Below are 25,900 nucleotides of genomic sequence, written 5' to 3'. Positions count from 1 at the left end.
CCATTATAAAACATACAGATAATACAAAGTCCAAAAGCCTATCATGTTTATGGAATAAACATAGGATAGTTAAACATGGTACATTGTGAAGGAAAATCATGGTTTCGTTTATTTTCATAAAGACAGGTTACGAGTGCATGACGTAAGAGCTTAAGAGAGTCATCACCAAACTGTGCTAAGGAATTGCATGAGATTACGCAGGGAGAAGTCTGTGCAAATTCATCTTCTTACTTTCAGATGGTAGGAAAAATATTATTTCTTTAAATAGTCTTGTTTATAGTCAGGAAAATAGATTTGATAAACTGAACAAGTAGACATCTGCCCCTCTTTCTGATCAAATATCAATGTCAATGAAAGAGATTCCAAAGAAAAAATTGAGATGAAAAAAATTCCAAATAAAAGCCAACACTGCTATCAAGGTTTTTCTTTTAATATGCCATGAGTTATCTTGATTGTATATTTTCCAAAGTACTTTTCCAGACACGTTTCCCAACCCTTCCAAGAGACTTCCTCAGTCAAAGATGCTGGGTTATAGTTCTGTCCATCTCCTCTTTTTGAAAACAATATAATACTAATGACCTTAATGGTAATATATTCTTATCTAATAAGGAAAAACATTTACAAATATCAGAAACCCAGTTTTGAAACATTTGCATTATTTTTGAACTGATTCAGCATTTTGTGGGTTTTAAAGACAGCAGGTTTGACTAACGACTTGCTGATAAGCACATTTTTGCTGAGGAAAGGGGGAATAGTGAATGCTGCATTTCTCCATTGGCCCCAAAAGTGCTAATTTCACAAAGGGATACATCAAAAGCAAACATGCAATGGTGGTTTTAAATTTTTTACTGCAATATAACAATGAAGTAAACAGTAATTAGACACCTACTAATTTCTCCCCAAAACAAACAAACAAAAAAAATGTAAACAGGAAAATAACTCTGCCTATACTTGTACAGCTTCTCAAATCATGTTTGAAGGGTCTCACATTCAATGATCAAGAAATTTTAAAATAGCAGTAATTATTTTCAATTTAAGAAAAAGTTCCCCTCTTCCCTCCCCCACCCCAAGTATTTAAGATGAAAGAATGGGCTTCCTTGCACATTAATTTTATACTTTATGTGAAGCAGCAACAATAACCATCAATAATTTGGCATTTCTGTTTACAGTTGCTCCAAAATTATTTTAAATTTTAAAAAGCATTATCCAGTGTTGCCATGAAACAGAGACTGTAAATTCTAGGTAGCAAAGATCCTTTCAGAAACCAATATTAAGTCAAAGAAATATAAAGCAGGGCATTACACTAAATTTCTGGATCTAGTACACTAAAAAGAGTGAAACCTAGGAAAAGGTACCTATGTTTTATAGAAGAAATAATGACCTGCAAAAGCTGATTTTTGGTTGTATAATATTTTACACACTGTGTGGATTTGCGGCATCTGCTAACAGAAGCAGACATGCACTGTATTTATCCCTGCCCGATAATCTAGATCCCGCCCTCCCCACCCCAACAATCTACTACCATATACCAAGTACTGTGGATATGAGCCCAAGTCATCCCAGACAATCCAGTGAACAAAGTTAGTGTAATGCACTGGTGTGAAGTATGAGATACAAAAAAGTCCCTTTCAATCTTCATCAAAGTTCTGCTGTAGAAGAAAATTGGCAGCCAAATTCTCATTCTTCTCACAAGCAAAATATGCTTGTATCACAAGTCCTTCAGGAAATCCTAATGCCTTTAACTGGAAGAAAAGAAGAAAAACATAAATGTAACCCATTAATTATGGCCCTTTTAATTTTCTTCATATACTCTGAATTCCAGCATAGCACTACTAACAGATCATTACCTGAAAACAATACCCACACAAAAGCTCTGAAAATTTTACATGAATTCAGTCCCACCTGAATTTGGATTCATTGTCCAACCCAAGGGCTAGAAGGTATTATGCAAATACTCTTTGCCATTAACACCAAAACCCAGAAAGTAACTATAAGGGCTTAAAAATAACCCCACAGCAATTTGTAGATCCAATAGCTTATAGTGAAGATAAGGATGGAAGCACCTGGAGAGGCTTTAACTGTCTCAATGAATTACTTGTAAATGTTTTATTTATTAAATTAACTTATGTCTTTCATTTGGATTAAATATTATTCTCAATCTCCTTCCCTTATTCAATACTTTACACTAGAAAACCAGATGATTATTTTGAAATCAACACATATGGTGACCTATTTGGGGACGGTGGGGTTGGGAGGTGGCACTCAACCACTGAACCACATCCCCAGCCCTTTTTTGTATTTTTATTTTGAGACAGTCTCTCACCAAGTTGCTGAGGCTGGCTTTGAACTCATGATCCTCCTACCTCAGCTTCCCAAGATGATGGGATCACAATGCCACTGTGCCCAGCATGGTAGACTATTTTCACTGCTTAACATGTATAGCATTTTTTTTTTTTTTTTTGGAGAGAGAGAGAGAGAGAGAGAGAGAGAGAGAGAGAGAGAGAGAATGAATTTTTAGTATTTATTTTTTTTAGTTTTTGGCGGACACAACATCTTTGTCTGTATGTGGTGCTGAGGATTGAACCCAGGCCGCACACACGCCAGGCGAGCACGCTACCGCTTGAGCCACATCCGCAGTCCCCATGTATAGCATTTTTAATGGTATTACCAGCTACTTAATTTCCTTTTCCTAGTCAATTAAAAATAAAAATACCTGTGACTCAACATGCACTGCTTCTAAAAGACTTTTAAACACTCAAGGCAATTACCTAACTCATTAAGTATTATTATTTGTCAGCCAAATGCTATTTATGAACACTCTCCTCAACTCCTCAACTGTTTCAATCACCCTATATTAGACTATTTTTAAAAGTGACTTGTAAGAACTGGGCAAAATCCCAATTCAGTGTAAGTATCTATTTATCCACAAATAGAGGAGAACAAACTAAAAGAATGAGATGTTATCTAAATCTTGTTCAGCTCATAGCTGGGACAGTGGAAATAAAAGGTAGGTCAGTCAATAGAGTACATTCCGACCACATGTTTCTTTCTGTAAGAGACACACACTTTAGATTCAAAACCCAAAAATGTTGAAAATAAAGGAATGGAAAAAGATGAATATTGGTTTTGTTTTTAAACTTCTACTCAGTAATATATTGGAGGTTCTAGGTGGGGCAATTAGACAAAAGAAAAAGGGAAGGTATTCATTTTGGAAAAGAAAAAGTGTCTCTATTCATAGACTTGTATATAGAAAATTCCAAGGAACATGTACACAAATTATTAGAACTAATAAAAATGAATTCAGGAACATTTTAGAATACAAGATCAATGTATAGAAGTAAAATTACTTATGCTGGGCATAGTGACACGCTCCTATAATCCCAGCAACTCAGGAGGTCAAGGCAGGAGGATTGCAAGTTTGAAGCCAGCTTGGACAACTTACCAAGATATATATATATTTTTTGTAAGTGCTGAGGGTGTAGCAAAGCATCTCCATTACTCCAAAAATAAATAAATAAACTTATCAAAAGTAGTACAGAACACCCTTGAAAACCTATGGAACACTAATGAAAAATTATAGAAAACCTACCAAATGGAAAGATCCCACATTCATGAGTTGGTCAGACTTAAAACAAGGCAATACTTCCCACTCATCTCCAAGATAAACATAAACACAAGTCCTATTCAATTTAGCCAGCCTCGGGAGGGGAGGGGGGATAGTAGAGGATAGGAAAGGTAGCAGAATACAACAGTCACTAATATGGCACTATGTAAAAACGTGGATGTGTAACCGATGTGATTCTGCAATCTGTATTTGGGGTAAAAATGGGAGTTCACAACCCACTTGAATCAAATGTATGAAATATGATATGCAAAGAGCTTTGTAATGTTTTGAACAACTAATAATAAAAAAAAAATTAGCCAGCCTCATCTTTGTTTATTGGTGGCAGAAATTGAACAAGTTGATCTTAAAATTGAAACATAAAGGCCAGGGATCCAGAATAACCAAGATAATACTTGGAAACAACAACAACAACAAAAACTGGGGCACTTAACACTTGCCAATTTAAAAACTTGTTAAAAAAGCCATAGTAATCAAGAAAAGGAGGTAATGGCATAATAATAAATACACAGTTCAATGGAACAGAACTGAGAGCCCAGGAATAAACCCTCACATGTGGTCAATAGATTTTCAACAAGAGAGTCAAAACAATTAAGCTGGGAAAGAGAAGTCTTTTCAACAAATGGGGTACAAGTAACTAGATATCCATATATAAAAGAATGAAGCTCAATGCCCACAACTCACATCATATTTAAAAAGCAGATCAAAACTGATCATAGACATGTAAAAGCTATAAATTCTTAACAGAAAAGACAGGATAAACAACTTTCTCTCAAAAGCATAAGCAAAATTAGAAAAATAAAACACAACCCCCCCCATACACACACCATAAACCCTGACCTCAAAATAAAAACAGTTGCTATAAAATAATTTGGGCAAGTCTTTTTTACTCAAATTATATTACGGGGGTGGGGGGGGTGAGTAGCTCAAGACATAAATTAAAATCTTAGGGTGCAAAGGTGTACACCTATAATTGGCAGACTGAGGCAGGAGGGCCTCAAGTTCTCAATCATCAAGACCCTGTCTCAAAATAAACAAAATTAAAAGGGTTGGTAGTGCAGCTTGGTTATGGAATGCTATAATAACTGGGGGGGGGGGGGCAGGGTTGGGGACATGTAGAAAACACCTAATTGTAAACTCTGAACACTCTTGTGTATAATACATAAGGACAAATTATTATTGTTCAGATGACCTTTTTAAGTATATTAAGTTATTATACACGTTATCTGATGTACATCTCAAAACAGTTGGAAAAACAGGACAAGTATGATGATTACCTGTTTATAAATATTGAAAATGAGAGATAAATAATTACTGCAGTGCCATGACCTGTACTGGTAACCAGTGCAAAAAAAAAAAAAAAAAAAAAAAAGGAAAAGGATGCAAAGAAAATCAGGATAGCTGGAATATGATGTATACTACACATCATTCTTAATAAATTCATATGCATATTTATTTTATATGACAAAAGTGAAGCAAAATTTGAAATAGAAATAATTTAGAATCAGGCATATACACTTTAAGATTTTTTTCCTTGAATTATAAAATGTCAATGAAAATTTTAGCTTATTAATATATGTACACGTTTCATGCAAGAGAAGCACTTTATTTGTCCTATGGCTTTACAAAGGATAAGGTGGGGGAGTAGGGTTTCCAGGGCTAGACTCTAGGCTCTATGTAAAATAATTCTCTACAGTGAATGGAAATGCTCTAGATCTGTTCTCTCCGGTAGTACTAGTCCCATGTGACTAATGAGCATCTGAAATGTGGTTACTGTAACTAAGAAACTTCACTCTTATTTTTAGGGGAACTTACCCTTTCTATAGCTTCTTTTTCCTGAGGTGTTACTTGAATGTAATTCATATGCCCACTTCCAGCTTCTGCAATTCCTCCACTGCCACTTCCACCTCCTCCTCCTTGACCCCCAGATTCTTGAACTGGTTCATTTAACATCTGAATAAAATGCTCCTGGTGTTGGCTAATTTGCTGTGATTTGAAGGACAGAGGAAAACAATACACTGATATTAAATATTTTTTAGGAAAAACAGCAATTCTAAACACAAATAAGAAAAGGCTATAACTTCACAATGGCAATATTTTAAAAATAATTTCTCACCTATCATTATTACTAATGGAATTCAGTACTTTTACACTAGGTAAACACTGAGGAGAATTCAAATTGTCTTTCATAAATGTCCCTCCCATAAAATCAATGTTCAAAGCTGTAGAGGCTGGATGCAGCCATGTATGCCTAAAATTCCAGCTACTTGGGAGGCTGATGTAGAGGATCTCAAGATCCAGGCCAGCCTCAGCAGTTTAATGAGGACCCCATCTCAAAATAAAATTTAATAAAGGGGTCCAGTGCAGCTCAGTGGTAGAATGCTTTTCTAGCATGTGTAAAGCCCATTCAGTTCCTAGTGACAAAAAAATAAAAATGTAAGCAGTTTTTGTTTAATAACTCTGATTATCTAATGTTAATATACACTGGGAATCTGCAAAGATAAATGTTTTCCAAACTTATTTGACAAACTGAAATTGATACAACTTCTATATCTCAACTTCTTTTCAATACACCTATATACAGCATAATGTTACTACTAAGTGTAATGTGGATTTAATCATTGTCAAGAACTAGTGAGGAGGGGACAGTACGTTCATGGACTTTTTCAAAATAAATAAACACCGATTAAATAATCACCTGCAGTAACTGAGGATTCTCTCGACCTATCTGTTGTAGCAATGCAGGAAGCAGGGAAGGGTTCTGTTGAATAATTTGTCTCATCTGTTGAAACTGAGGCTGATTTCGTAAAAATTCAAGGGGATGCCCTGAAATAAACACAAACATTTAAAAATGAGAGTAAATACACACACACACACACATACACACAAAACACACACAAAGAGAGCTGGTTAAATCATTTATACTGCAAATATTATCAAGTAAAAAATGAATTCTCAGATATAATAAAATGAATGATGCAATCTTCAAATTTTATCAATGCATGAATCTTATATCACAGAAATTACTATTGGCCAAAGCAGAAGAGTGCAGATCACCAAGAACAAACTTCCTACAAGTTCCCTGCATACCACTACCCCCCCACCCGCAAAAAACCCCCCAAAAACCCCTAGGAATTCCTGTCCTACCTATATTCTCTAAAAATAAAAAGTATTAAATTTGTTCCAATTGTTCAAAAATTGCTATGAAAAATATATATTAAAACTAACAAAAACAAAAACCCAGTTCCTTTATCATATAGACCTCACTTAAAGACAGGTAAATATTCTAAGAAATGTGTGGTTAGGCAATTCTGTCACTGCATGAACATCACAAACTGTACTGAAGCAAAGTAAAGCAGCTATGGTGTCACTAGGCAATACAATCTTATGGAACCCACTGGTGTTAAATGAAATGACTATATAGTCAAAAATCCATTAAAAACACTATTGTGAATTCCTGGGATATGTTAAGCCAGAGAGAGAAAGATATTTAGTATTTAAAAGTTAGGAATGTCAGGTTTGCACATTAGGAATTTTAATACAAGACTGTGTACAAAGCAATTAAGGGATTTTTTGTTGTCAACCAGAGCTTAGCTCCACAAGGAGAACTAGGAAAAATACAAGGAATGAAGGAGAACAACAAGTAAATCGTGGGCCTACCACAGGCTCCAGGCTTTGCTCTGAAGTTAGATCCACGGCAATGGAAGGGTGGATACTGACCAGTAAGGAGGCCCGAATTCAGGCTTTGTTCTCTTTAGATAATTGGAGACTTTAAACCTCTTAGGGTTTCATTTCCTAAGCTGTATGATAACTACTAAGATCCTGTAACAAGGTGAGTATTTTGAAAGTAACACTAAATGCAAAATGGGGAAATATCTTTTCCTTAGAGCAAACCAAACTGATTATATGTCCTTTTACAAAACTACAGCACTGACATGTAATACATGAAAAATTATCTTTTACACACTTGGAAGAATTTCTTTTGGACCCCTCTTTAATGAATATAGAACTTATTTTCAATTATTCAAATACTTTGGGAATGAATCCCACCTTAGCCATCTACAACCATTTATCTAAGAGATTCCACTTTACCTCCAGAACTTGCTGTTGTAGTGGTTGCTGTTGTAGTTGCTGCAGCTGCAGCCACTGCTGAAGACTGAGAAGTCCCAGTACCAGCTGCTTGAGCAGGTTCAACCACAGCTTGACTTTCTCTATCTCCAGGAATTCCCTACAACACAATTTACAAGCTTTAAGACAATCCACCATACCAAATTAGCTAAATATTATTATACCAATAAAAGGCTGATAGTCGGTTTAAGATCCCTGCCTAATTTCCTAAAAGCATAAAACAGATGTCTACTTCAATTAAAAGTAAAGGATTATTAAACTGCATGGATTTGAATTATATTAGACATGGCCTGGGTGTATAAGGCAGCACCGACCAATGGAAATTTCTCTATTTGCACCGACAACTAAGATACCCACCAGTCTCACATAATTATTTTAAGTTTTAAAATATTGATATGTATCTTATTAAAACTAAACCAAGGTTTTGAGCTACACATTCATTGCTCTAGTTGATTCTGAAATTCTCAGAAAAATTCAGCACTCATTGCTCAATGATACAAAGGACAATTTGTAACGACAGCCTTAAGACTATCCAAAGATGATGGTTCTGAAATAACTCCTGGGGGAAAAGAAGTTGACTCTCCCTCACTTGCTGCCAATGGCCTATTTCCCAGTGTACACTCCCTGCTAATATCCCACAGAAATGCCCTGATTACTCATAGTTCTTCAGGTGAGATCAGTGTCCAGGACACTGGCTCCTCATGTCACTGGGACTTATGTCAAAGATGTAAAAATTTGGTGCAGATGCCTGAGCCTTTCAAGGTGAAGACCTTATAGCAGAGTAGCAGTTACAATGGGGTGAAAAGGAATAAAAATAATTATTCCATAGAGATGGGAAAGTCTGAAAGTAATGAAAGATGGTGTAACTATTGCTAAGTCAATAGATTTAAAAGATAAATACAAAAATATTAGAGATAAATGAATGGAACTGGAGACTATGATGCTAAGCCAATCCCCAAAACCCAAATGTTCTTTCTGATATGCAATGCTAACACAATTTGGGGAGGGGGGAGATAGAAGTTCACTGGATTAGACAAAGGGGAATGAAAGAAAGGGAAAGAGGACGGAAATAGGAAAGACAATAGAATAAATCAGACAATCTTCCTATTTTCATATATTAATACATGCCCAGTGAAACTCTACATCATGTACACCTACAAGAATGGGATCCTAATTAGAATAAGATATAAACCATGCATGTATAATACGTCCAAATACACTCTACTATCACGTATATCTAAAAAGAACAAAAAAATATCTACTGTTAAAAAATATATTGGAGGTAAACTTGTTCAGGATATTGCCAATAACACAAACGAGTAGGTCAAGGATGGCACTGCCACTGCTGTGTAGTGGTACGCTCTATACCCAAGGAAAGCTTTGAGGAGATTAGCAAAGGAGCTAATCCAGTGGAACTCAGGAGAGGTGTGATATTAGCTGTTGATGCTACAACTCCTGAGCATAAGCAGTCTCTATCCTTGCATGATAAACTCTTGGTCATAACTGCTAAAAATATTGATGAAGACACTCCAAGTATACCTGTTTTAGTTGGCCTTTAGGTTGTGGCAGTAAAAGCTGCAAGTTTTAGTGACAACAGAAAGAACATATTTGAAGATATAGCTATTGCTACTTGTGGCACACTGTTTGGATAAGAAGGTTTGATCCTAAATTTTGAAGATGTTCGGTCTCATGAGTTAAGAAAAGTTGAAGAGGTCACCATCAACAAAGATGACGCAATGCTTTTGAAAGAAAAAGGTGACTAAGCTCAAATTGTAAAGCATATTCAGGAAGTCATTGAGTAATTATTATGCTACAACTAGTGAACAACTAAATGAATGACTGGCAAAACTTTCAGATGGAGCAGCTATCAGCTATCAGCTTTCAGCTGACAGGCCAAGTGATGATGAAGTGAACGACAAGACAGTTACAGATGCCCTCAGTGCTACAAAAGTTGCTCTTAAGGCATTCTTTTGGGCGGGGGTTGTGTTCTTTAGTACATTCCTGTCTTGGTCTCATTAACTCCAGCTAATGAAGATGAAAAGTTGGTATAGAATTAAAACAAAACACCAAACACAAACACTCAAGATTCCTACAATGACTATGCTAAGAATGCAGGTATTGAATGATCTTTCATAGGGTAAAAATCTTTCAAGATCAAAGATAATTTCTGAGTATGGAGGGAAAAGCAATCTGATCAAACACAAGTTGTTAAGAATTGTTTCAATGAATGTTGCTGAAGTGGGATTCTTCTGTTAACTTAAAGCAAAAGCAAAAGTTGTAGTCATAGAAATTCCTAAGGAGACAGACTCCGGAATGAGTGTGATGGAAAAGTAGTATGAGAGGTAGTATGTTCTGATTTTCAAAATAGTGCTTTAGCATTATGAACGGTGACAGGAAACTCAAAGCAGGGTTTCTCACCAATAATTTCAGAGAAGTCAGTTGAAGAAAACAACTGAAGAAAAGGTTAGTTGATGTTGAAGAAAATCACTATTAACTATCAGTTATTGGTTTCAGTTGACAATATAAAACAGTTTACTGGGTTCACTGTCTATGCCTTCAGATAATTTATTTTGTGTTTTTGAATAAAAAGACAATTGTATATTTCTGATACTGGGTGCAAGAGCAGAGTACCAATGCACTGCTTTCAATTTAAATCACTGGGACATTTCTACTACTATTCTGCTAAAAATCAGGATTTTAGTGCTTGCCATCACCAGACAAAGAAGTTCAGAAGCAATCTTTCTGTGGAGAATAACTGGGTACAAAGTAGAGATATTCAGTTATATGACAACCTTTGTGTAATAAAAACTGCTCAAAGTTAGATATTCTTTACTGATCCAATTCTGAGAATATGTCAGAAAGTACCACATAAAATTGTTTTCAAAACTCACAAAATAGATATTAAAGAAATTTAAATAATTTGACTTTTAGTTGATGCTTTTTATATGTCTGAGGCATTTACCTTCTTGAGTTGTTATAGTTTAAAACTGCAAGAACACTTTCTGAACAACCTATTATGAATACATATACTTATAGATATTATAGCTACTACTACTAAAAGGACTTTATCAAATTCTTGGATTTTGAGTTGGGTCTGGTAGTGCATGTGTAACCTCAGTTACTTGGGAGGCTAAGGAATAAGGATCAAAAGTTTGAGATCACCCTAGGGACTTAACAAGACCCTGTCTCAAAAAAAAAAAAAAAAAAAAAAAAGAGTATTACAACTGAATAAGAATGGTACATGCTTCTGTTTCCTAATAAACCAGAAGCCAAACCCATAAAAATCACAAAGAATAAAGGGTAATGAATGGCAGGGTGATGGCTCACTGCATTAGAAACATAGTGGGCCCTAGAAATGAGTATTTGGGGAATTGGTTGCCAATTCAAGTCCTCAGATGAAGTTATTAAGTGTTAGCAAACTATATACAGATTTTGGATCTTGAGTATCTACCCAATACTCAACAGTTTTGTTAAACTAAAAAGTAAATCAACACTGCTATCGATCTACCTGTAATTTTCACACACGATACAGCTTCTTATTAGGTAAGTGACCAATAATTCATTTCTTCTTTCCACTCATTCATTTTCACTTATATGTTAACTAGTAACAATTAAAGGTAGACTTTTTTCAGTCTATGAAATCAACTATAAATATATTCAAACACTTTAAACTGCTTCATGAACTCATTTCATCTGTTCATATATATTTTAAGAGAGAGTGAGATTTTTTTTTTTTAGTATTTATTTTTTAGTTCTCGGCGGACACAACATCTTTGTTGGTATGTGGTGCTGAGGATCGAACCCGGGCCGCACGCATGCCAGGCGAGCGCGCTACCGCTTGAGCCACATCCCCAGCCCCTCATCTTTTCATATATTTGTATTTAATTCTACATAGCCAGGAGGCTGAGACAGGAGGATAGAAAATTCAAGCCAGCCATGACAACTTAGTGAGACCCTGTCTCAAAATAAAAATATAAAAAAAAGGGTCAGGAATGTAGCTCAGTGGTAAAGTGCCCCTAGGCTCAACCTCCGGTGCCAAAAAAATAAAATGAGATGCAAGCCAGGCACAGTGGCGAAGAACTATAATCCCAGCTACTATGGAGGTTGAGACAGGAGGATCTAAAGTTTGAGGTCAGCACAGGCAACTTAGTAAAAACCTGTCTTAGAATAAAATATTAAAAAGGTGGTAATGTAGCTCAGTGGTAGAATTCTCCTAGGTTCAATCCCCCATACTGGCAGAAATAATTGAGGCTTTCCTGAGGCTAGCTGGCAACTAGAAAGGAATTTACAACAGAAGTGTAATGTAGTAACAAAGGAATGGGTTACACTGTGATATGTATTCCTCAGAGTTATGATAGTGGATGAGGTTTGTGGCAATTCACAATCAGATCAAAACCTCAGAACACCAAAGAAAATGACAGAACAAAAATGTAAGATTAAAAAGATAACCTAGCATCATTCCAAAATTCTGCATTATTTTAGAATGTAAAACACATTTATATCAGGGCGCAGTTGCACACAAGTCTGAGACTGGAAGACTGAGTTCAAAGACAGCCTCAGCAATGGCAAGGTGCTAAGCAACTCAGTGAGATCCTGTCTCTAAATAAAGTACAAAAACAGGGCTGGAGATGTGGTTCAGTGTCAAGTTCCTCTGAGTTCAATCCCTGGTACCAAAAAAAAAAAAAAGAGAAGAAAAAAAACCCCACATCTATAAAACTGGCAGATATTCATCCCAATAAAATGCCAAGGGCTTCAAAAATTCACAATAACCTATTTATCAAAAACTTTTATTACCACTTAAAAAATAAAGGGAGGACCTATAAAAAGTTCCTTAACTGTTAATGACTATAAACAAGCTAACAAATCCAAATCCAGGCTAGGAATATTACACATGGAGGCACACACCTATAATCCCAACTCTGGAGGCTGAGGCAGGAGGATCCCAAGTTGGAGGGCAGCCTCAGCAATTTAGTGAGACCTTGTCTCAAAATGAAAAACAAAAATAAACACCTCCCTTAAACCAAAGTCAGTCCAGAAAAAACAGAAATTTAAGTTTTTATATTGTCCCCAACACATACTAAAATATGAAGCACGACTCCAAATGGATAGCCAATTTTATAACTCATTTAACCATGTTTAATCCTAACTAAAACTGTACCAGAATGTTTTAGAAAAGGCTGGATTTTATCAATACAAAATGTTAACTAATTCTAGGATAAATAAAAGCATTAATTATCTAGTAAGCATTATTTTTCTCTAGTGAATTCTTTTAAAATCTTTGAGATCTTGATCTTAAAACAAACAATGGAAACAAAACAAAACAAAAGTGTTTCTCACCATTAAAAGATACTCCACTGCTCTGTCAGGGTTGTTGAAGCTGGCTCTCAGGGCTGCAATTACTTGCTCTCGTTCATAGCCCATTGACATGATCTCAGTTACCATATTCTCGTATGACTGACCTGTCACTAAAAATGGGGCGGGGTATAGAACAAAACATTTTATGTACATTCTCTATACATTTCTTAAGTGTATACATGTATATACATGTATCAGATACTACTGCTAGGATTACAAAAATAACAACATATATGTAATAGAATAATGATCCAGAATAAAAATCCCCCAGAAATGTCCATGTCCTAATACCTAGACTAGAGATTTAAAAACCATGTTAGACTACTTGGCAAAGGGCAGTGAACCTGTAGGTAAAACTGAGGTTGCTATCATCTGACTTTAAGATAAGGTACCCCCACTGGGCTTCCTGGGTAAGTAGAAGAGGGAGGCAGAGAGGTTAAGGGAGCAAAAGCAGGAGAGAAAAGCTATACTTTTGCCTGTGAGAATGGAGAAAGTACTATAAATTTCAATAAAGTAGGAAGCCTTCAAAAGATGGAAAGGACAAAGAAAGGGTTTTTGCCCAATCTTCAGCAAGAACACAACCCTGTATCAAACTTCTAACCTATAATTCTGTAAGATAATAAATAAGTCTGTGCTGTCCTATACCACTAAGTTTATGTAAACCTATTACAAGCCAATAGAAAAATAGTACATTTCCTAAGTTCAAAAGAATTATCAGGTACAAATTAACAGAGAATTAACAGGAGACTAGGCTGCAAATGTAGCTCTGTGTAGATGCATGTTAGAATTAGTAGATTAGGGAAGGCAACCTTTAATAAGAAATACATGAGCTCAATTTTGATAACAGGTAAAGGAGCAATTCAAGCAACTGATTATAACACAGCAAGTTGGCAGTTTTCTTTTGATATCTTTATTATTACCAAAAAAGTGGGAGAAAGGTAGTTAGTAAACAAGAAAGTTAGCATCTCCCATACAACACAAGACTGTTATTATTCCAGTAAGTCACAGCCAGAAGTCTTTCTCCAATCTTCCCTTGGAGATGTAGCTCAGTGGTCAAGTTCCTATCTTGCTTTCCATGAAGAGGGCTGACAACACTTACCAAAATTATCAAGTGAAAGCTGTCTTCTCCTTTCACCCATGGTCTGTAAACTATTGCCTTTACTGCCACCTCAAAGATTAGATCTGGTTACCCTCTCTTTTCTCCACCTTCCACCTTCACTCCCGGAGTAATCATTCCAATCAGCAACTACGATCAATTATGTATTTTGTATGTGTCTTCTTTAAACAACAACTTCGCATGACTCCATCCTCATCTCTTTCAGCAACTGGTACGTTTGTCTGCTCTCTTCCTTCTATAGCTACAGCTATCCACACATGCTAGGTCCAATTCCTCACATTCTTCAACTAATTCCAATAAAGATTTCCCCTTAAATGTGTTCCTCTCCACAGGCTGCCTATCCACCTAAGTGCTTGAACCAGAAAGCTTGATCATTTCAACTTCTTTACCTGCCTTTCCACATCTAATCGACCAGTATATCTGGTAGCTCCCATCTTTTTTTTTTTTTTTTTAATATTTATGTTTTAGTTGCTGTTGGACACAATATTTATTTATTTTTATGTAGTGCCGAAGATCGAAGGGAGGGCCTCACACTTGCTAGGCGAGCGCTCTACCACTGAGCTACAATCCTGGCCCTTCCATCTTAAAATCATAACCCAAACCCATCTAGCTCCTTTCTCCACTGCCATCACTCAAGATCAGCCCACAGCAACCACTGGTCTGATTTATACTCTGCCCCCAGACCTACAACCCACTATTTAGCCAGCAGCAAAAATGAGCCTTTGAAAAAAAAAAAAAACCTCAGTTCAGGCTCCCCACCATCAGTAATCCTCCTCTACCCACAACCATCCTGAGTTACTCAACAGGTCATCTTTCCCTGCCGAGAACCTTCATGTGTGTAGCCTTCTATGGAGCCAGATCCTTCACACATTCCAGTTCTAAAATTAAAAGTGACAGTGTCAGAGAGGTATTGCCTAGCTATCTTAAGTAGAACTATTTTCCTTTGTAGAAACTCTCTGTATTAAAATCATTTAACATGATTTATAATTTATTTTTTTCTAACCCCATCCAAACACAGGTTCAGCCGAGCAGGGAGCAGTGTCATTTTGCATATTTTTTCTATAGACTTCTAAAAAATCTAAAGGTACTTTAATAGCAAAAAAACAAAAAACAAAAATAAAACCAAAAAACCCCTAAATATGAAGTTTGTCCCTCTGAGGATGCAAGTGTTAATAGTGCTCAGTGTGGCAAAATGAGATGGAGACCCTCACTTATTTATCTAAAAGTGAATTATAAAAGAGCCCCTCCTCGCTCTCTGTTTTCTTGTCTCACCACAGGAACCTTCCCTCCTATACTTCTACCACTGTGATGCCATCCTCCATGGAACCTTTACCAGAACACAGATGGGCAGATGTCAGTACCACATACTCATACTTGAACCTCCAAAACTGTAAGCTAAACAAACCCCTTTTCTTTATAAAGCAGAGAGCCTCAGGTATTCCACCCCAGTTAAACACACACACACACACACAACCTTTCTTTTCCCATCCCATAAACACTAATTTGTTTTTGTGTGTGCACCAACGATTGAACCCAAAGGTGCTTAACCACTGAGCCACATCCCCAGCCCCTTTTAGTTTTTATTTTGAGAGGGTCTTGCTAAATTGCTTAGGACCTCACTAAATTGCTGAAGCTAGCCTTGAAATCACAATCCTCTTGCCTCAGCCTTGAGCCATGAGATTATGGGCATGTGCCATTGCTCCTGGCTACTTTTTAATACTCTTTTATTTTCCTAATCATCTATTGATGTAATTCTAGCACAAATCCACTCAGTTTGGCAAAATACTCTCCATCACCTAGTTTCCACATAGAAAAATAGATATCAATATTAACGAAATTAAGACATATGGAAGATTATATTTTTTAACATATATTTCATTTAGTTCTCAAAACAACCCAATGAGAAAGGTTTATTCTCATCGCCTTTTAAATACAAGGAAATTAAGGCTTAGAGATTATTGCTAAGGTGATCAAGGTATCAATGGCTGGTAAATAATGGTACAAAGATACACGCAGACTGTGAGTCCAGAATACTCTACACCCAGTCATTGTACCACACCTCCTAAAATAATTTCTTAATTAATCAAGTTATTAAAAAATCAAAAAGACATGTCAGCAGTCTGATACTTTTTAGATCTTAAAAGTACAAGCACATACAGTTGTACAAGGGACCATGTCATTCTTCAAGACTATAAGCAGTCTGATACTTATAGAAAAACTGGGGAGAACAAACAAAAGACAAAGGTAGGAATAAGGTTGAAGTGGCAATAAACATCCTTACATATTTCATTAAGAATGAGTTCTAGACTTATTTCAACTAACAATAATCCCATCAAAGTTGCCTTCTAGAAAGTCTACTCTCAACAAAGAATGTTAAGAGTCAAGGTAAGAAACTAAACTAAGGCAACTAAGTAAGTGGCAGTGGAAACAAATGTTCTGGAGACTTGAAAAGAATCAATCAGACTCACTGGGCCAAGGCAGACAGAGGATAATGCCAACTGTGAGGGAAAGGGTAGATAATGGTGTAAACAAGTTAGAAAACAAAGGCAAAGAATTGACGAGTGGAATAAAAAGTTGAGTCAATTTGAAATATAAGATATTTATGAAGGATGAAAGTTTTCTAACTGGTAATTTAAACAAATGAGTTTGGGAGTTCAGAGGGGTCTATATAATGGAGTTAAAACTTGGGGAATCCTTATGACAAGTGCATGGTACTGTCTATTTCCAAAGTGTAAACTCTGAACTATGGCCTTAAAACAGAACCATAGAAAAACGTATATATTTTAGGGGCAGGTAAAATAAAAAGAATTAACTAAAAAGTCTGAAAAGAATAGTATGAGATATACATCAGGAAACGAGCAGTGTCAATGCCAAAGAAGGACAGTTTGAAGAAGTAGGAAAGCAACCTGGAGACCAGGTAGATGAAAGATTACAGGACAAAGGGGCAGTGGTGCGCACCTGTCATTCTGGCTACTCAGGAGGCTGAAGTAGGAGAATAAAGAGTTTGAGTCCAGGTCAGGCAACTCAGCAAGACCGTGACTCAACATAAAAGATATGTTGGGGATGAGCTCAGTGGTTGAGTGTTCTGGGTTCAATCCTGACACAAGAGGAAAGAAAAAGAGCAAAGAATTCTGGGACTAGAAAGCTGAGAAGGGGTGCTCCAGGAGACATAAAGATATAAAAGAAATACATTGCCACTTCCACCAGAGGTAAGGTGTAGCAAGAGTAGACAGAGCCTTGAGTAATATCAGGGGCATATCAGGCTATAGAACAGTTTACCATTGTCTGGGTAACCTCCTTCTACAGCTGTTCTAATACCTTTGTAATAGTTCCCTAAGATTCGGCCTTTCTATGTTTGAAGTAAAGCAATTTCTGTCATCCTGATTAGATGCCAACTGCTATAGTACTTGGTGGCAAAGTAGTCCCAGTTAGCAGTCCCTCAAAGATGGAAATCTGGTTTTGATATATTCATGAACTGTTAGTTATTAGGGTATCAGGGAAGTTTAAGCCCAGGGAGGTCAGAGGACCAACCCAAGATCCCCATAGGCACTGTTGTTAGAATCCTACTGCTGCAGGAGCCCATACTGATCCCACCTGTTCCCAGACAATAAAATAGTACTATACCAGAGACAGTATAAAGGAGGGGAGCTGGTTTTTGAAAAAACACAAGTGAAGGCAGAGGAAAAGACTGTATTCAATAGATACAATTAAAAGTTAGGATAGGAGGGCTGGAGATACAGCTCAGTTGGTAGAGTGCTTGCCTAGCAGGCACAAGACCCTGGGTTCCATCCCTAGCACCGCCAAAAAAAAAAGGAAAAGTTAGGATAAAAAGGCATTTACTTGCTGTAAGTCAATACAAGGGACAAGATATAAATGAGAACCTCTAGGGTCAATGGGTAGGCATGAAAACTAAATGTGAATAACGTAAGTATGGGGGCAGATGGACGAATTTATTCCCTTTCAAAGACACACTTTGTAACAAACTCACACTAGGAAATACAAATTACTTGCTATAAGGAACGAAATATGCTTAACATTAACTGTAAGATTGAATTCTGAAAGACAACATTAAAAAATATTGTAGTCTTTGGTGATAACCCTGCTGAATAATTATTTAGATCAATTATTTTACAGCTAGACTATAAAAAAACATGAAAATTAATACATTATTGTAATCTTAAAAAACTAACTTAAAATTCTTCCCTACCTCTAAGGTTATATACAAGGTAAATACTTACCAAGTGCACTTGTTGCATCTTCAAAAAGGTTTGACCGAGAAGCATCTCCTGATGTACTGTAAAGTTTTTAGAAAAAGCACATTTCACTAAGTATGTAATATTTAATTTATATTAGTTTAGTAACTATCCCATTTGTAAAAAGAGTCTTTGTCTTTAATATAAAGTTTGGCTATAGTGCTTAAACAGTCTTGTCCAGGTTAACCCCAAAAACTTCACTGTTAACATTTTAAATTTGGAGAAATTTTCAACCTCAATCCTCCTTCTATTTTGAGAACTCATCATTTAAAATGCCCAAAGTTACAAAAGTTAAAGACAGCTTATTCTATTTAAGAAATATGAAAAGATAATAATAGACAAACAAAATAATGCATGAATCAAGTTGCAACAGAGAAATACCAAAAGCAGTACACTGTAGAATGTCCATTCAGAAAACATAAGGAAACTCCATACTGAAATTTTATGGACAACTCCAAAAGACAAAACTAAAACAACATATACTTCAAAGAATATATAGCATATGAAAAAAAAATGCAGATGTGGGATAACCTAAAGGAAAGTTCTAACCTAAAGGAAACCAATGAGTCTAGTATAAAAAATAAACAAGTTATGAAATACCATGAAAAAAAAATGGATGAAGAAAAATAAACAGAAGGGCTGGGATATAGCTCAGTTGGTAAAGTGCTTGCCTTGCATGGTGAAGGCCCTGGGCTCTAATCCCCAGCACCACAAAAAACAAGAAACAAAAAACACAAAAATAAAAAATGAGTTGAAGTTTACAAATGTGGCAAAGGTATTAATTAGAAGTTTAAATGAATACACACACACATACTCTTACATCTCCATTTCAATTTTAAAAACAAAAATACATCATGCTTCAAAGTTCTGAGAAGGCCTTTGTAGTATAGCAAAAATTAGGGAATCCAAGTTTGATTCATAAATTATTTAAACTTTCTAAGGCCTCAGTTTCTCCATCAACACCATGAGGTCAACTATAATAGTATCAAATACTCCCAAGTATTGTAGGTATGATTACTACCAGTGAAGTACTCAGGAAAGTACCACCCAATATGATTATGATTACAACAATCTTTTGGTACAACTGAAATTTCTTCATTAACTAAACAGTAAAATTAAACTTGTTGAGTCAAGTGGAGCACAACTTCAAAGCCGGACTCAGCAATTCAGCAAGGCCCTAAGCAATTTAGCAAGACCCTGTCTCAAAATAAAAAATAAAAGGGGCTGGGATGTGGCTCAGTAGTTAAGCACCCCTGGGTTCAATACTTGGTACCAAAACAAATAACATGTTCAGAAGGTAACATTTCAAAAAGAATATTTAAAAACTAGTTTTCCTGCCCAAGGTCCCTACCACAGAGACAATGACTAATGTCAGTTTCTATTTTAAAGAATGACTTGTCTTGCGTGTGTTTGTGGTTTTCTCACCTAATAATCAGATCTATCTCAATTTTTTTCTTCACACATGCATAATATTCAATTTAATGGACCAAATCAAGCTCTGAAAGAATGTATACTGGGTTTTCCAATCTTTATTCTTAAAGTTTTTCTCTTCTTCTTCACAAGTCCTCAGCTCCACTTTTTGAATTAAATCTTAATTGATCTAAAATTTATTTCTGAGTATACAATATGAGGGATTGATCCATCTTTTTTACCCTGATGGTGAGGCATTTAATCCAACAGCATTTTCACCAAAATGGTCTCTAATTACATCTGAATCTTAAATTCCTGGTTGGTTTTACCTCCAGCCTATTCCACAAGTTTCCAATGTGAGTCATTCCAGTTTTAATCATTACTACACAACAGATTTTAGTATTTGCTAGAATTAATTTCCTATAGAATAATTTGCATTAATTTCACAAATTGTTTTAAAAATTCTCTTTGAAGGATTAAAGACTGAGGTATACTTTAAAAAACCACCACTCTTCAATCTTGACTCAGCCTCACCACTTTTTCCCTCCCAGACCACAGGGGAAACCACTCATCAGTTAAGTATGCCAGAACTTTGCTACTTTTTCCTAAATAGTAACAGGCCAATGCACAAAAATATACAATGTAGTTTTACAGCTGTTGTTTGGTTTATGGCTATTGCCTATACTGTTTTACAACTATTTTATTCAATAAAAAGCCTCAAAATCACATTCATTTAATATGCTTACATACTATACTTTAGCTATAAAGGTTTCTCAAGTTTTAGTAAGCATTAAGAATTCACCAGGAAGAGTTTGTGCAAATACAGAATTCTGGGATCCACCCCTACATAATTATAATTCAGAATCTGGGGATTAAGAATTAATTTCAAACAAATTCCCAGTGATGCTGATTGCTGCCTATTGATTACTAACTACACTTTGAGTAGCACTGTTCTCTAGTATGAATAATACACAGGTCAAGTTCTTCCCTTATTGATATTTAAGTTAATTTGAATTTGTCCTCTACTACACACAATACAATCTTTGTACACAAGTGCCATTACTCTAAAGCAAATATCATCTAGTAAAATGTACACTACAACAGACGGCTTTCAAAGAGCAAAAGTGACCTAAAAGCAGCTTGTTTTCGGAGTGTCCTTCATTCTTCTCATCCTGTATTATCCTCCTCTGAGATGGGTAATTTTGAGACATAAGAATAAGTAGCTAGCATACAAAAATCCAATTAGTGTCTGCTTTCCCGGACCACTGACCATCAACTCATTTATGCAACTCTGTAGATCTGATAAATCACAACTCTTCAGACTAGGTATACTATAACCCCAGGAAAAAAAGAAAAGTAGAAATATAAAGAAATAAAATGATGATATCAGCACATTAAAATATACTAGCCAGTTATGAATTTCTCACTGTGAGATTTTAAAGGAGCTTAAAGCAATTAGAAAATAAGACATACTATAATGATTCCACATATTAAAGTTCACAATGTTTAAGTGGTTTGGGGAATCAGTGTGTTAAGTTTGTACCTTACTTTCATATAGACTGATCAACACCCCTTTCATGTAACAGCTTAACTTGACTCTGGGTATCTCCCATCATAAGAGAGTTGAATACTTTTCTAGTTCTACAAGGGAAAGATGGCTCAAATTGGTGCAAGCCTGTAATTCCAGTAGCTCAGGAGGCTGAGACAGGAGGATTGTGAGTTCAAAGCTAGCCTCAGCAAAAGCAAGGAACTAAGCAACTCAGCTTAAGACCCTGTCTCTAAATAAAATACAAAATAGGGCTGGGGATGTGGCTTAATGGACCAGTTCAATCCCTGGTTCCCACCCCCACCCCTGCCCGACAAAAAAGATGGCTCAAATTAGGCAATGGTGCCACACAATGTTAATAGACAAAAATTCTAGGCAAACACAGGGAAAATATTATATTTCCTAAGCCCACAATATATTTACAGCATGGGTCCAGGTGACCCAGACTCCTTCAAACATTGCTGACTGGGTTAGATGCAGAAAATACACTTAAAGACAGAACACCAAAATGAAGTAGTTTTGAGTTACCCACAGTGAACCATAACCTGAAAAAATTAAGTGAAATTTCCAGAGATAAATTATTTGTAAATTTTAAATTGTGTACCGTTGTGAGTGGCATGGTGAAATCTGTGCAAAAGTTCTGTCTAGAACATGAAGCAGCTATACTATATATAAGACCTACCTGTTAAGTCTATATTATACTTTATATACGAAAGACTCATGTGTTAACGTCTTGGCCCCCAATAGAGTAATGTTTAGTGATGGGGCTTTTAGAAAGTGACTGGATCATGAGGGCTCCAACCTCACAAGTGGATCAATACTGATAGCTGAATTAACTCCTGAGGTGGTGAAAATGATAGACAACAAGGCATAGTTGGAGGAAGCAGGTCACTGGGGAAATAACCTTTCGGGAAAAGTCACTTCTTGTCCCTGACCTATGCAACTCCCCCTTCCTGGCTGCAGGAGCTGAGCAGCTTTCCTTTACCACATCCTGACCAACACAGTCACTTAGCAGTTTCAGTCATCAGAGCAACTGTTGAGGTATCAAAGTGTTAAGTCACACAGATTGCCAAGGTCTACAATACAATGAGACATTTTGAGAGAATCTACATTCTACTGTAACTTTTATGACAGTGTATTGCTATAATTGCTTAAAATGCATAAGTTGTCATTAATACACTGGTAATGTGTGCCCATATTCCTTTAGTAAACTATGAATACAGATCCAAACACATGGTTTAGTCAAATTTCAAAGTTTAGGGAGGGGGACAGTAGATAAGAAATCATTTTTTTATCAAAATTAATACATGCAAAAGTTCTTAATCCAGTTCTTACCTATCACTTGATGTTGGGCTGGTAGCCGCTGGTGTCTCCACTGGCTTTTCTGCAGCTTTCTCTTGCTGAGTTGCACTAGTAGGTGCAGGTTCAGAAGATGCTGTCGTTGTTGCTGGAGTGATAGATGCAGGTGTGGAAGTGGGGGCCAAAGCAGGTGTGGGTGTTGGAGCCTGAGTCACAGCTGGTGCTGTGGAGGAACTAACTGTGGTAGTAGTGGCAGAACTTGATTGCTGAGTTGGTGCTGGTGCTGGTGTTGTCACTGCTTTGGGCTAAATATTTTAAAAAGGAAAATAATTATGAAAAAATACATCATTACATGAAAATACATCATATGAACTATATTCTCATGATGCTACCAACACCAATACAAAATTACAACTTGAACATGATTTTGTAAAATAATATAATTATCAATACCAACACTTTGTTACTCTTGCGTATTCAATATAATTTCCTTAAAATGCAACTATAAAAAGAAGTATGATTATTAATAAACATGCTAAATATTCTGTGGCATTTTAGGAGGGGGAAAACTAATACAGAATGTAAATCAACAGGTACAAGTACAAAAAGGTTAACAATATTTTGAGATATATAAACAAAAAAATTAAGACCAAATGAATTTATAAGCACATGCTCAGTGCTTTCTGAATTAGAAGCAGAGCCATAAGCTTCCTACAGAGCAAAAATGCAATTACGTATGTATGAAAATCATACTCTATGGGCTCTATTCTCCTGGGGTCCATCAATATCCACTATCTGTTTAGCTCATAACTTTCCTAAGAGCAAAAAGTTAACTGTTTTGGTGGAAGATGTGATTAAAATGCAACATGATTTGCTGTAAAAATCAACAAACTGTAAAAGCTATAAGCTGCCTTGTATTTAATTTGAGGTAACAGACAGGATGTTAGAAAAAAGTCCCTAGTACAAGGTCAGGGGAGAAGGTTTTAAAAAATACCAGTACCCTTTTACTCCCTTTATTCTTCCAGGACTCCTAGAGCTAGCTCTATGTTCTTTCTTTCTTTTTTTTTTTTTTTTTTTTTTTAGTTGTAGATGGACACAATATCTTTATTTATTTTTATGTGGTTCTGAGGATCCAACTCAGTGCCTCACACGTGTGAGGCGGGTGCTCTACCACTGAGCTACAGCCCCTGCCTGCTATGATGTTCTTAATGGCCAATACAATACTCAAGATTATCAATATTCTTTTTTTTTTTTTTTTTTTTTAGGGGTGGTGGGTGTTGGGGAAGGACCAGGGATTGAACTCAGGGGCACTCCACCACTGAACCACATCCCCAGCCCAATTTTTGAATGTTTTTATTAGAGACATGGTCTCACTGACCATTGCTGAGGCTGGCTTCAAACTTGTGTAGCCTCCCAAACTGCTAGGATTACAGGCATGCGCCACTGCGCTTGGCCTTATCAATATTCTTTAAATACCAATGTTAGCAGAAATCCTTAGGCAATGAGTTATTCTGGATAAACTGGAGCTTCACAAGGGTAAGGATTTCTATTTTTAGCACTAAAACATATTAACTGATCTAGATTAAATGCTTTATTTAAATTATCTGTGATTGGATGATTACTGTAGTAGACCAATGTCCCTATTTCCACAAAGTAATACTTGACCCTTATTCCTGACAGTACCAAGCCCCTTGGCTTTTTCAAGTTTTTCTTCTTACTTTTGATCTTAATTGGTTTCTCCTCTCTCCCTGTAACAAGGTCTTGCTTCCATAATGCGTAACTAATAGTTGGTTTCTGTTATAAACTTCAAAATAAAACAACGATGATTATCATCAGGATTCTGTATAATAAATAGAGTACCAAGTAGCTATTCCTGGAAAACATGCACTTTATTCTGAGATCTTTTCTGCTTAATTCTTACAGTCTGAATAGTCAAGGTTAATGCAATACCAAAGAACTATGTTAACAATAACAAAATATCCAAATGTATGCCTATCATATTCCCCCTTATGTAATATGTATAAAACTAGATGAAAAAAATAACTTTACAAAGGAAGGAAATTATGGCATATGCTACACAAAACAGATGAACCTTGAAGACATTATGCTCCAAATCACTAAAGGACAAATATTGTAGGATTCCTTTTAAAGAGGACAAATTCAGAGACAGAAAAGTATAATGTTAGCTGCTAGGGGCTGAAGAGAAGAAGAATAAGAGTATTTAATGAGTACAGAGTTTCAGTTTGGGAAAATAAAATTTTTGAAGATGAATGGTGGTGATATTTGTACAGCAATGTGCTATATCCCTTATGTGCTACTAAACTGTACACTTGGAAATAGTTAAATTGATAGATTTTGCATTATGTATATTAAAACTAGATGATACAGGTTTTCTCACTTGATTCCTTCTCTGTATTTAAAGCTGAACTTTTAATAAGTACTTTAAGTATAGCTAAATGGCTCTTCTTGGATTAAAAAATTTTCAAGTCTATCTAATCCATTTAGCTGCTTTTTGTTTCTCAGTACATATAATTATTATTTCATTTTCTACTATCAATTATGTAGCGACTTTGAAAATAACCTTTATATTTATTCCATTTTTGATCTTTGATGAACTTGTTTTAATTAATTCAAACTCACACTCAATGCTATAACACTACTTGCTATTGTTTGGGTTGCCTCACTTCCTCCCAACTCAAGTAGTTTAATCCCAAAGTTTTATTTTAAGGTATTAAGAACATGAATAATCAATCTTACTATGGTGTTTAGAAGAAGGGTCTTTGGAAATTGATATCATTAAAATGGAATCCTTATGTCTAAATTCTGATCTATGAACCTCTTTTTCTTATAAAAATTATCTACCTTAGGTACTTCATTATAGTAATGAGAAGCTCTTCTTTCTCAGATTAAGACAATCAACTAATGAGTTTATATTACACACCTTTTCTGCCTTGAGGAGTTTGTAACATTTAGCATATAACTTACCAAGCCCCTTTAAAGTACCCTTAATTAAAATTCCCAGAATAACATTTACTAGGTTTCTAAGAATAATTTAAATCATATGATTATTTAACTACTCCAGCAAAAACAATTAATACATTTCATATTTCAACTGTTTTAATTTATATAAAAATTATGTTAAAACTACAAATGTATAAAACCATTAACTT

General features: G+C 35.8%; 1 protein-coding gene and 1 pseudogene across 2 annotated transcripts in view; one reads left to right on the top strand and one right to left on the bottom strand.

The window, feature by feature from the left end:
* Positions 1-409: 409 nt before the first annotated feature.
* Rad23b (RAD23 nucleotide excision repair protein B) overlaps positions 410-25,900 on the bottom strand; it is a 39,611-nt gene continuing 14,120 nt past the window's right edge. For both annotated transcript variants that reach the window (XM_005329734.5, XM_021729384.3), the window contains 7 exons: positions 22,767-23,035; positions 18,461-18,516; positions 13,088-13,215; positions 7,715-7,850; positions 6,321-6,448; positions 5,438-5,608; positions 410-1,742 (listed from right to left, as the gene is read on the bottom strand). In XM_005329734.5, the coding sequence (XP_005329791.2) occupies positions 1,629-1,742; positions 5,438-5,608; positions 6,321-6,448; positions 7,715-7,850; positions 13,088-13,215; positions 18,461-18,516; positions 22,767-23,035 (1,002 nt within the window). In that variant the 3' untranslated portion in view covers positions 410-1,628. The remainder of the gene's footprint in view (positions 1,743-5,437; positions 5,609-6,320; positions 6,449-7,714; positions 7,851-13,087; positions 13,216-18,460; positions 18,517-22,766; positions 23,036-25,900) is intronic.
* On the top strand, positions 8,582-9,801 carry LOC144377457 (60 kDa heat shock protein, mitochondrial pseudogene; annotated as a pseudogene).

This window comes from Ictidomys tridecemlineatus, chromosome 4 (genome assembly GCF_052094955.1).
Source record: "Ictidomys tridecemlineatus isolate mIctTri1 chromosome 4, mIctTri1.hap1, whole genome shotgun sequence".
NCBI lineage: Eukaryota > Metazoa > Chordata > Mammalia > Rodentia > Sciuridae > Ictidomys > Ictidomys tridecemlineatus.
This window is presented reverse-complemented; position numbering and strand designations above follow the sequence as displayed.